Genomic DNA, 13,553 nt, shown 5'->3' with positions numbered 1-13,553 from the left:
AAGAAATTGATTGGAAAAGTGAAGCACATCCTCAAGAGAGAGAGACAGCGTTTACAGCAAACATGAGACCAGAAATCAGAGAATAGGAGAATACTTGGACACACTGAAGCAGAACCTCTTTGCACTCAGCAAGAGACTACACCAATACAAAGAGAGCTCCCAGAGGAAAATAAACAACCGAATCTTCGATGAGGGCCAAAGAGCTTCTACAGGAAACTAGGTGAACATGAGAAAGCAGGAAATGGACCACCTGAGAAGAAGCTGATCGAAGAGTTCTAGGGAAATATTTGGAGCAGTGAAGTAAGACATAACAGCAGAGCACCCTGGATAGAAGTAAAATGGAAGAAAATGAAGGACATACAAGAGATGAGAGACTGGGAAATCCGAGAAGAAGAAGTAAAACAGTCGATTAGGAATACCCACAACTGGCAAACCCCGGGAATTGATAACATCCACAACTACTGGTACAAGAAGCTCACCTGCACACACAAGCACCTAGCAGAGCAATTCACTCGAATGATAAGCAACCCGGAGACAATCCTGAAGTTTCTCACTGAAGTCACATATCTGAAGCCTAAAGATAAAGATACAAGAAACCTGGAGAAATACAGGCCAATCACATGCCTCCCGCATGTGATTGGCCTGACCAGCTGCATAACTAAAAAGACTTACACTTATGTTCTGACACTTAGAGAGTCAGAACATAATGGCCGAACAGCATAAAGGATGCAAGGAGCAATTAACCATAGATGCCGCAGTTATGGAGCAAGCCTTCAAGGAGTACCGCGACCTATACACGGCCTACATCGATTACCGCAAGGCCTTCGACTCTGTACCTCATAGCTGGCTAATAGAGACCCTGAAGATCTACAAGGTCAATCCGATAGTGACAAACTTCCTAGGAGTAATGATGGTGAAATGGAGTACCACCATTAAGGTCGAGAACATCACAACCAGGCCAATCCCTATTAGAAAAGGAATCTCTCAGGGAGATGCTCTGAGCCAACTGTAGTTCTGTCTAGCACTCAACCCACTATCCACCATGCTTAACGGCAGCAAGCATGGATATAACCTCAAAGAAGGAAGAAAGAACCTGTACACCCTCACCCACCTGATGTATATGGATGACATCAAGCTGTACGTGGCAACTGAGAATCAACTCCAGCAACTACTCCGGATCACTGAAGAATTCAGCAAGGACATCAGGATGGAATTTGGTCTAGAAAAATGCAAGACCCACACACTGCACCAAGGAAAATTAGTTGGCTGAAACTAACAGCTGCTGACTGGTAAAGAGATCGAAGCTATGACAAAAGGAGAGACCTGAAAATACCTAGGGATGATGCAGGCTGAGCAATTAGAGCACAAGGAATTCAAGAAGTGCCTGACTGAAAAATATCATCAGAGACTCAGAAGCCTGCTGAAAGCAAAATTGATCGGACGGAACACAGTTAAAGCCATAAACACCTATGCAGCTCCAGTACTAACCTATAGATTCGGGGTCATAGATTGGACTAACACCAAGCTAGAAGATATCATGCAAAAGACAAGGACAATGATGACCAAGAGTCGCCAACACCACCCGAAGTCAGCAGTGGAGAGAATAATAATACCTCGGAAAGAGGGAGGAAGGGGCCTGATAGACCTGATAGAACAACAGAAAACAGTGATAGTTAACCTGAAGGATTACTTCGAGAACAACACAGCACCACTCCACCAGGCCAAGATAGATAAGTGGTATACTCCATTCAACCTAAGCGAGGAAACCCCTCCCACCCAGACAGTACAAGAAACGAAGTTAGAAAGATGGGCAAAGAAGACACTGCATGGCAGACACTACAATGACTATCAAGATCACTTTGACACCATTGCTTCCAATGCATGGCTCACAAGCAGAACGCTCTTCCCCAAGACTGAATGATTCATGCTGGCCATCCAAGACCAGGTAATCAACACCAGAAACTATAGAAAATACATTGCAAAGGAAAATCAGATGACCTGGCCTCAGAAATGATCCAACACATTACCGCGGGGGTGCAAGGTGATCACCCAGACTGAGTACTCTCATTGTTGTTGTTATTTGGTTTTTAGGAGCATTAGCAACTAAGGCCATATTGCTCCAGGGATATGCGGTGGTCATTCCCTGACCTTTCTGCATCCTCCGTATTTGGTGGTCACAGGCTCGAACCCCGGTCTAATCAAGAAGCATGTGCTACGCACTGCTGCTCCTGCCCACCTGGCTACGGAGGTGCCAGTATGCCAGTAGTCTCATAGACACGACCAGGTAGCCAGGATAATACTACAAGTACAAACCCCAAGCAGTTCTAGAGACCTGAACCCACAAGCTGTACTGGAATCGTGCCATAATAACAGATAAGACCCTGGTGGACAAGATGGAAAAGGCTACCTACCTGATTGACATAGCAGTGCCGAACACTAGCAATATCCAGAAAACCCATGAGGAAAAAATTAGGAAGTACACGAACCTGAGACATGAGATCAAGGAGATGTGGCATATACAAGAAGTATCAACCATCCCAATCATCGTGTCAACCACCGATATTGTACCAAAGACTCTACATAGCAGCCTAGCAGAAATAGATCTCCCAGAGAACACCTACAAGGAACTCCAGAAAGTCACAATCCTGAACACCTTTAGGAATGTCAGAGACTTCTTCGACCAACAGTAACACCAGACATTACAACCACCTTGTGTACTTGGTAGCAATACTCGTCATGGAATGGAACCCCCCACAATGAGGGAGAAATTATATAAGAGCACAACAATAATAATAATAGATAGAAGCTGGTCTGTAACCAAGTTACAAAGGAGATTGGCAGGCAAAGGCAGATTATGAGAAATCTTTGGCAGAAGTGCAAAGAAAAACAGCAAAGAGTTCTTTACTTAGGTAAACTCTAGAAGGAAGGAGATGAATCACATTGCTCCACTTGATATCAATGATTCAACTGTTGATGATCCTGCTCAGGTAGCTAACAAACTAAATGAGTATTTTGTATCATTAAACTCTGGCAGTGAGCTAGATGTTTTTGTAATAACTGAGAGCAAAGTGAGAGCAAAGTCTGTGCCAGCAATCAACTACCCGCTGGCTAAAAGCAAACTTACGCACATCTATTCTACAACTGTCTTTCCTCAGTTTGAATCTATGCCCCCTCAGGTTCTTAATCTGAGCAAACGGAAGTATCCCATCAGCATTGAGCCTGCTCAAACCATTCAAGGCCTTGTACACCTCAGCCAGATCAACTCGCAGGTACCTAGTCTCCAGATGCTGCTTCTTAACTAAGAGCATAACCCCTCCTTCCTCCTGTCCTTTCTGTATATATTATATTCCCCATATTCAAATTCTGCATTCCTTATATCTGACTGACACATCTCTGTTATCCAATCTCCATAATGTCTGCATTTGATGACTTGACCAGTACTTCAAATTCATCAAATTTATTTACTGTGCTCCTAGCATTGGTGTACATGCAAGTATACGTGCACCTGTTCTTATTCTTGGTTACCCTAACAACACTGCATGTATTTCCTTGTTCCGTGAGACCCCCAGCTGGTCTTGAAATCCCCTGCACCTTACTTTTCAGGCTTCCGCATGTTCCAATAGAAGCAGTGCAGGAATCACTTTCACCTCTGCATGTGGCTACTGTTAATCTATTAGTCTGTCTATATCTCCCCCTCCCCACCATTTTTTCCTACCCACCTAACACTACATACCTCAATGGCATTGGAAAATATTCTTGTACTCCTATTTAAGTGTATCCTAACCCTGCAGAGGTTGTCTCTCCGGTTAACAAGCAGAGACCACACTGAGAAAAATTTTATCTCATGTGCCTTGCAGTCTCTCCAGGGTCATTTTGATTGAGGCTCCCATCATGTACTCCCCTTATGTGTGTAGCCAAAATTGCAGACACTTTCAATTTCATGCCTAACCCACAACTTTTTGCGAGTTAGGCATGAAACTTTGAAATTGTCTGTATTTTAATTATATTCTCAGCTTTTCTACACTTTATATATCATTAGTGGTAAAATCTACAAATACCATCTTTTGTGCCTTTAAAACGTGATATCTACCTCTACAACATCATGTAATTTCGCTACTGGCATGCTTAATTTGAGATATTATTTGGTTATTGGTTCAATCTGGTACATTCAAGAAATATGTAAAAGGGATATGCATATTACAGAATAAACATATGTAAAAACCCCAGCATGACTGCAGTTTCCGAGACACTCATACTGGCTTATTTGGTACCATTAGCCACATTCAATGGCAGATCCTTAAGTATCTACACTGAACCCTTATTATTCTTACTGAATTCTTAGTATTCTTATCTACACAGTGAATCCTTATGTAGCTGCCCACATGGTAGTATATGTTCTGTTTCCACACTGGACAAGAAAATCTTAAAGTGCAATTTTATTGGCTCATAACATGTTCTACATACTGTCAGAAGAGCGCTTGCACACACTCAAGCATGCACACGCGCACGCACACACACACACACACACACACACACACACACACACACACACACACACACACACACACACACACACACACACAAAATCTCATTTGTCTGTATGGATTTAATTGAGAGGATGGTAAAATGAACAAAGATGAAATTTTCACAGTATTAGATGATGTTTCACAGTATTACCCTAAAACCAGGGTAAAAAACTGATTTAAACTGATTTGGTGTTCTTATCTACACAGTGAATCCTTATGTAGCTGCCCATTGGTAGTATATATATTCTGTGTCCAAACTGGACCTCTAAAAGACATGTTAGAGGATTGTAAAAAGTTTTCCTTTAACGCTTGCTGCTTGCTTTACTGACCATGGTTTTTCAACGTGGGATTCAGTCAATCTGGATTGGAAGGGCAGACACATTTTTGGGCTTTCTTCTCACTATGATTGAATTATTCACCCCCTGGTGTTGGTTGCTTGACAAATTATCTGGTTTTTCTTCTATCAAATTGGAAGAAAAAAGTTCTAAAAGTTGGAAATTTCCCTCCAAGTGGATTAAAATCTGAAGCCAAATATAATATTGAATGTGTTAACCTGCTAGTTGGTACTAGACTGACAAAAACCACCAATAATCAACAGAATAAAAACAAAAGCAAAAAATATATTATAGAGCCCAAGGTACATAGGTAGTGTGTGTGTGTGTGTGTGTGTGTGGATGTGTGTCTGCGTGCGTGTATGTGTGGATGTGTGTCTGCGTGCGTGTGTGTGTGTGTGGATGTGTGTCTGCGTGCGTGCGCGTGTGTGTGTGTGTCTGCGTGCGTGTGTGTCTGCGCGCGTGTGTGTGTGTCTGTCTGTCTGTCTGCGTGCGTGTGTGCGCATGTGTTTGGCTGGTACAGTAAGCACCCAGCATCAGTACATCATATGAATAATACTATTATGAATATTCTTAGTTACCAAATTTTTGTAATAGGTTAACACATTTCTTATGCACAAATACAAATTACATCTCAAATCTTAATACAAATTACATCTCATAGCTGTGTATCAAAGGGATATCATGTGGGACATAGCTGCATACTTCATATTTTTTGAATACATTCAATAATTTATTTATTTTCTTGTAAATTTAGTGCAGAAAATACTTTTCTTGATATTTAATGTGCAGAACAATATATCATTGCAACTTGAAAAATTTCTGAAAAGAAATAAAGTTAAAATACGAATAAATCTAGCAAAGACACTTGAAATGCACAAGGGCATCAGAGGCACATTTTGGCCTCACTTGCCCTTGTGGCATTAAAAATCTACACCACTGTATTGCACTTTGCTTTTAACTGTGATATAAAATTTTATACTATATATATAAAATAATACATAAAATACATACCGATAGTATTGCAACAAAAACCTGTGTTTTTTTTTTTTTTTTTTTTTTTTAGAACATATTCTTCAGTTATATGTATGGGAAATTTTCAGATTTATGAACTTTTGGTGTGCATACTGATATTCAGTATGAAAAACATGATGGCACTGTAAATATCATTTCAGCTAATTCCACTTCTTTCTCCATAGCTTATTCAGCACATCTCGATGAGATTCTGAATTAGATGATTTGAGAGAGAGATCTTAATGTGAAAATTTTAAATTATGCTTCTTCATAAATATAACTTAAGTTTTCTGTGGCTTTGTCCAATTTTAATATAATTAACACAGAGTTATGATGTATATCAATAAATTTCAAATAATTAAAATGAATCAAATCATTTTATTTTTCAGTCATTGCTTTGGTTTCATTGCCCGCAAACCAGCAAGCAAGACCGACAATCAGTGCCATTTATTTGCTGAGCTTGAACCAGAACAGCCTGCCTCTGCTATTGTAAACTTTGTAATGAAAGTAATGATGACAGGCTCTCAACAGAATAGAGCCAACATGGTGTAATTAGTTCATTTAATGGATGAAACTATTATTACTGAAGAAATTGAGACTGCCGTGAATCATGAACTTTTTAACAAATATATTTATGTAAGATATGGTAGGCCAGCTACAGTCAGCAGCTTAAAATTGTAAAAGCAACAGGAAATATCATCAGATTACTTTCAGAAAAATGTCCATTAATACTTTCTAATTTGTCATCAAGAACTATATAAATGAAAAAGAATAAATGAAAAATGAATGGAATGAATATTTCATTCCATTCATTTTTCATTTATTTGAAAGGAGGTTAAATCCTCCCAACTAAAACCTTGTAAAAACCTGCAATTCAGTTCCGTTCAATTCTCTTTATGCACTTGAGTGAAAATATATAGTGCGTATTTTACTCAGAATTTTGTTTTAGAATCTATGTAGTTATATAATTCATAAATCATGATAATGGACATTTCACATCCTTCAGACATGATCCATTTATGGAATGTGCATATTTCTTCTAATGCTTGAAGTTTTGTTTATGAAGTGTAAATAAATGGTTAAATTAAAATGAACTAAAACAGATGTAATAAAATAGAAATTGTTAGAAAAATTTGTTAAAGTTTAAAATACGAGTGCTGTTTGTAAATTTTCATCCTAAAATTATTTTTTTCACATCTTTACATAATACAATAACTTTACAACTACAGAAAAGGTAAAATGTTATATCTCCAAGATCTCTGATTATACAGAGAATATTACTGGATTTTTATATCACTGCAAGTGAGGCAAGAGTACTAAAAACAGATTTTTCAGTAGTCTGCAGTGCCTTTCATGTGTGGCTATTTTCACTCTTTTCCTAATATTTTCTCTATGTGATTAATTGCCCATCCTGAAAGTTTATGCAGTCTGTATCTTAAGTGCATTCTAAACTTAATATTTCCTGGGATTAAATTTGATTTATTGTGGAATACTGTGCAGCCTTGATATACTGCAATTCCGATTATTCTACAAGACAGATAAAAAAAAAAACCACACACACACACACACACACACACACACACACACACACACACACACACACACACACACACACACACACACACACACACACAATGTATGTTAAGGAACCACTAATTGTTGGAACTGGCAAAGTGAATATCTGCTATCAAGACCAGCTGAAAGTTGTGTGTACCATTGGGAAAAATTATTTCATGGGACCTTTTGTTTAAAGAAACAGCGTATTACAATTACACAATTTTTTTTTAGACATTTTGTGCATCTAAAAATTATTTATCTAACAATATTTCAGTACAAATACAGATAAACATTACCATGTGGCCTAATATTTTTGCACTGGATTATCTATGATATCTAAGAATGAAGATATATTATATAAATAGATTCATTGAGAACACTGTAAACTGTTTGTGGCTGTTTACTGAACACTAATAAGTTTTAATCAGTTTTAAATCTGAGAAACTTCATTCACCTGAAGCCACAGTTATTATAATTTCATCTTATTACAATAGTTTTACTGCTCGCATATTTGTTTTTTTGATGATAATTTCAAACATGTAAGGTATTAGTGTGCATGAGTTATAAGTTAAAAAGATAGAAGAAATTTGTTGACATTCAACATGAATGTCCACAAATTGTAATTTTTTGGAAATTACCTGTGAGCAAAGGAAAAGTTAGTTCTGCAATTTTGGAGTTGGACAGTGGTGGAATTATTCAGAACAATGCCCATGGAAGAATCTATAGATAAGACATGCAGCAGAAACTAAAAGTTTATGAGACAGAAAGTGGAGAGACTCTGTAATTAACCTGACTTGAATAGGAGTCAATGGGCTTCAGAGAGGTTTTTGGAGTACCATCCCAAATGTGAAAAAATGATAGGGCAGATTTGTAAGAATGAATAGTTGTTTAGACAAAAAGTAATGCTGAAAATGAAAGAGAAAACCCAGTTTTTTCCCCCCTTGATACAGTGGAAGAAACATTTGTGATGTATCATGCCCCAAGAGAGGTTAGAACAAGGTAATATGTAATATAGATCTTGTCTAGGAATCTGAGTATCATCAAAGATGGGCACAGAAACAGTAGACTCATTTCTGTGAGAAAGCAGACAGGACCGAGTTTTTGAATGACTGAAGTTAACCGAATTTTCTTTATCCCATTGGTGGATTACTGGACACCAGCATTTAAGGAATTAGAACTGGTGGTCGATATTCAAGGAATTGAAGATGTTTGTAAAAGGCAAGGTTTCTCAAACTGAAAGGTGGAATATAAGTGAAAAGGCCTACGTGCTCTGGATTCATTATACACGGTGTTTCAAAAATGATGGTCAATAATTTAAAGGTGAAAAGTACAAACTAAAATAAGCAAAAATGTTCATAAATATTCACTTGTCAAATGTCCCAATGTTCACTTGCAAAAATAAGCAAGTGAACATTGGGCTGCAAATGAACTGTTTTCGAGATAATGCACATTTTCTGTTAAGATCTGCCACTGACTGTGAGAGCACTAGTTTAGCAAAAAGCTGTGAATCCTTTGCTAAGGGTGGTTTTATTAAACATAAGATAATACATTTTTAATTTTTGATTTCAACACCACAGGATTTTACAGATGTTACATATTACAAGATGTTCTTTCTAACACCCTTTGCTCAACATTGTTATGCTTCTGGGCCTACCTGCTCGTACTCCATGTGCGAAGTTCTCTAAGGCTTTGATGTACCCTGATGAATGTGTGCCTGTTGGGCTGCCTTCAGCAGGGAAATGCTTCTTGGTACAAATGTGCAGCCTCGAGTGCACTGCCATTGGTTTTACCATACATGAAGTGCATGTCCGCATACTCTTCATTGCTGTAACTTCTTTCCATATTGACTATAATTGACAAGTACTAGTATGCCGCTATGTCTCAGAGAGGGGAAACGAAGAGAATGGGCTTAGCATAACCTAACCTAAACAAACAAGTCAGTGGTGGATCCCAACTAGAAATGTGCAATATCTTGAAAATGATTCACTTAAGGACCCATGTTTACTAGTCTTTTTTTTTCATATTGTAGTCTGTACAGTTCACCTTTAAATTATTGACCATCACTTTTGAAACACCCTGTATATATTATTACTACGTGACACAGAGCAAAACGGAAAGAAAAGAAAATAACAAGTTGCAGCTAAAATATGTTTAATGTTAAAATACATACAGGAAAGTAATACATTTAGCTTTTGGACAGTATGGTACCCTTCATAAGTTTTGACCATTAATCTAGAAACATAGAGCCTATGTGTGTGTATATGGTGAACTGCATGTATGCAACAATTAGCTGTTAGAAGGCAAAGCTTGTGGGTGGTTAGAAGGCAAAGCTCATTTACATGAGAACGTTGTAAATGCTGTTTGTCAGCCATGAGGATGGTTGCCTCAGTAATGGGATCGACATGGCATCCTCTGTTTCTGTTAAAGGAGTTGTTACAGCATGAGATGTGCAGTGATTCCAACCAAAGCACGGTGATGGTAATGGCCGGACCGATCGATAATCATGACATTGCAGCGTGGGTCAGTGTCATGCTGGGTCGACCAGAAGTGCTCAGCAATAGTTGAGTGTTCCACGTCTGCTAAATGGATAGCTCCTTTGTGTTCAGAAATGCGATTGGTGAGCCTTCTGCCAGTTTCCCCAACATAACAGCTAGTGCAGTCACGGCAGGAAATACGGTAGACCAATCCATTCTGCAGCAAGGGGGGAATCGATGTTTTAACTCTGGAGACAAGGGATCGCAACTTCTTCCCATGAGTTGTAGGCACTTTTTCCCATGAGCCTTAAAGACTCTAGAAATCTGTTGTGATAGGTTTAGGTAGAATGGGATAAAGACGGTCGCAGCAGAGTCATTACTGTGAATGGTCCTGTTGGCCTCTATGTGGTCATGGGCTTGTAGGTCGCACCTATCTAGGGTACTGGTGGGGTGGGATCTAACTAGAGTGGGTCCAGGTGCGGGTTAACACGGCTTGTGCTGTGCCAAGAAGATGGCTGTGCATGTGTGCAGGCGCCTCCATAGCCAGGTGAGCAGGAGCAGCAGTGCGTAGCACACGCTTCTTGATTATACCGGGGTTCGAGCCTGTGCCCACCAAATACAGAGGATGCGGAAAAGTCAGGGAATGACCACTGAATATCCCCGGAGAAATATGGCCTTAGTTGCTAATGCGCCTAAAAAAACCACCACCACCACAACAACAACAACAAAAACAATTACCCATGTGTGCTAATCGGTAGTTGGTGAATTGGTCAGCACACATCAGCTTGCGATAGACTGTTTTCTTCAAACACATGCCTTTGCGCCGGACAAGGGTATCCAAGTGGAAGGGTATTGTCTGACTCCAGCTCGATGGTGAATTGTATGAAAAGCGACAGAGAGTTAAGGTGGTGCAAAAGTCGGTTGCCCAACTCCTGGGGAATAACCACAAACACATCATCTGCATAGTGACACCAAAAGGCAATGGGATCAGGTAGACCCACAAATGCATGACCCTCCAATTCTTCCATTGCGATGTTTGCAGTGACTGAACTAGCTGGGGAAACCGTGGCTGTGCCATGTATCTTCTGGTAAATGGAATCACCAAACATGATGGCCCCACCAGTTAAGCATAGTCTAATGGCGGTACAGATGTCTTCTGAAGTTAGAGAAGTCCTGTTGCTTAGGGTCTGATCGTTATCCAGAAGCTCCCTGGCGCAAGTGATGGTTAGTCCAACAGGAATTAAAGTGAAAAGAGACACCACGTCAAATGAGGCAATGACTTGATCATTTGAGATGGATAGGGTACGAATCCGATCTATAAACTGTTGGAAACGGTGTTGGCGGTCCTAGGGGAGAAAGTAAGCCCACAAACTTAGATAACTCAGTGAACCACAACAGGAGACGATAGGTCTTAAGGGTACTCCTTTCTTGTGGACTTTTGGTAGCTGTAAAACTGTGGGATCTGGCAGCCAAAGGCATGTAGACGACACCATATGGATTTGGTGACCTTCCCTAATCGAAGCCAACTGTTGACGAGATTGTTTACCTTGGACTCCAATTGTTCCAGGATCTTGATAGGAGAGATGTTTACTGGTTGGTAGACGGGGGCATCTCACAGGAGTAATCAGGCTTTCGCTTCATAGTCGGAACGATTCAAAACTGTTCAGTGCCCTTTGTCCGCCAGAAGGACAATGATGGAAGTATCCTGCTTCAATGTGCTGAGCAGAGATTTGTCGGCAACTGAGATTGGAGGTGACAGGGTGAGCATGATGTAAGATCACTGTGGTTTTTAGGGAAAACGTATTCATCACCTCTTCAGGGATGCGTGTCAATGATGTTTCAACACCCAAGGCAATAACAATAATGGGTGGTCTGCGGGGGAAGAACGGTGAACTTCATTCCTAAGGTTAATAAATTCAATTGTTTTGCAGATAAGTGCTTATCACTCAGATTTAGTACAAATTGTGAGCAACTTGTTGTAGTGACTCTATGTTGATGACGGGAGTCGTAGGTGGAATGTAGTAGAGAATTATCTGGAGCTGAACATTCAAGGAATTCCAAGTAGATATTTGAGAAATTGAAGCTGTACAAGATTTCTCAAACTGCACTATGTAATCATCAGCAAAACTATGAATGGCATTCCCAGTCATACAATGATAGATACAATGAGGAAAAGAGTGGGAGAAAGAACTAAACTTTGGGGGGGGGGCAGCAGTCAGAGAGAAAACTGCATACTCAATTGCTAAAAACAGATGGCAGTCTATAAGATGGGATTTTCATCAGTTATCAAACTTTGCCACTGAACTTGTTCAAGAATGAGTAACATAAGCCACTGGATCAACACTGACAGAATCCATAGAGGTGATCATTGATCACATGGAGGATACAAGAGATTTATTACCCTTTTGAAAACTGGCTGTATGTGAGTTAATTCCCATGCAAAAAGAATAAACTAATGGAATAAGAAAGTGTAAAAAGGCAACACAAAACACACAGGCTTTGAGAGCAAATAGAGAAATGCAATCAGGACCCGGAGTTTTCTTGGCATTAAGATTATTCAGAATTATTCTAACATCTGATCAAAATCAAGTTTGGATTGATGATTGACTGTTTTACAATTGCTGCCAACTGTAGTGTGGGGAAAAAATAAAACTAAATATTTGGATAGAAACCAACTGTGATTTACTACATTATTTTGTTTTTCTTGAACAGTCTTAGCACATTTATTGGTTGGCAAACTGTGGTTTAGATCAGAGGTTCCCAACCACTGGTACGCGAGGAGTGAGCTACCGGTACGTGGGCTGTGAATGAAACCACCTGCAATTTCCCTCATGGAAGGGTAAACTTTTTAAATGTTAATATCTTACTAAAGCCAAAACTTTTTTATTTTTCATAGTTCATATCTATGCAAGTATTTCAGTCTTTCTTCTTAATATTCTATGAAAACTATTTATAGAATAAATAGTTTTCATTGCATTCTTCGATGAATATTGAATCAGATCTTCGACTGAAATTGAAACTAATCAATCCTTTTACTAGCATTCGATAGTAAAAGCGAAACAAATTCAAAACAGAAACAAAAAAAATTCAAGTAAAAGAGGAAAATGTTTAAACCACATGTTATGTGAAATTATAAAAACCTCATTTATAAATTGTATTTTCTTAATTAATAAATGTTTTTCTGTTTTTAGTAGAATAGCTCAGTTTTGCTTAACTAATTATTCATGTGACTTTTCAAAACAGACACGTACTCATTAATTAACACACTGGTATGGCATAAGATACCAATGTGGTTGACCGGTACATGGGCTTATAAATGTTAGGAACCTCTGGTTTAGATAAAAGACAAGATTATCTTTTCTTCTACTTCACCTTTGAACAATCATTCAAAACAATTTGAATACCTAAACAGATGATTTCCATCAGCATCACAAAAATCACAATCTTGTAAAACTATATGAATATCGTATCATGAGATCTGCATCATCAATATTTTTCAGATAATTAATGTGTAAAAATCTGATAATTTCAATGTATTTTTATTAATACAATCAAATCATATTTTACTGACATCAGAGTGCAGTCAATAATTAAAAAAAACATTTTAATAATAATTATTATTATTATATTCTGCATCAGCATTAATTTGA

General features: G+C 38.7%; 1 protein-coding gene across 1 annotated transcript in view; it reads left to right on the top strand.

Moving 5' to 3' along the window:
* LOC150075033 (tensin-3-like) overlaps positions 1 to 6,668 on the top strand; it is a 32,810-nt gene extending 26,142 nt beyond the window's left edge. Inside the window, exon 3 of the mRNA XM_090389054.1 lies at positions 6,262 to 6,668. Coding sequence (XP_090245180.1) covers positions 6,262 to 6,424 — 163 coding nt within the window. The 3' untranslated portion in view covers positions 6,425 to 6,668. The remainder of the gene's footprint in view (positions 1 to 6,261) is intronic.
* Positions 6,669 to 13,553: the final 6,885 nt, after the last annotated feature.

This window comes from Mastigoproctus giganteus, chromosome 14 (genome assembly GCF_048544385.1).
Source record: "Mastigoproctus giganteus isolate SK-2022 chromosome 14, ASM4854438v1, whole genome shotgun sequence".
Taxonomy (NCBI): domain Eukaryota; kingdom Metazoa; phylum Arthropoda; class Arachnida; order Uropygi; family Thelyphonidae; genus Mastigoproctus; species Mastigoproctus giganteus.
Note: the sequence above shows the minus strand (reverse complement) of the source record. Positions and strands in the feature narration are given on the sequence as shown.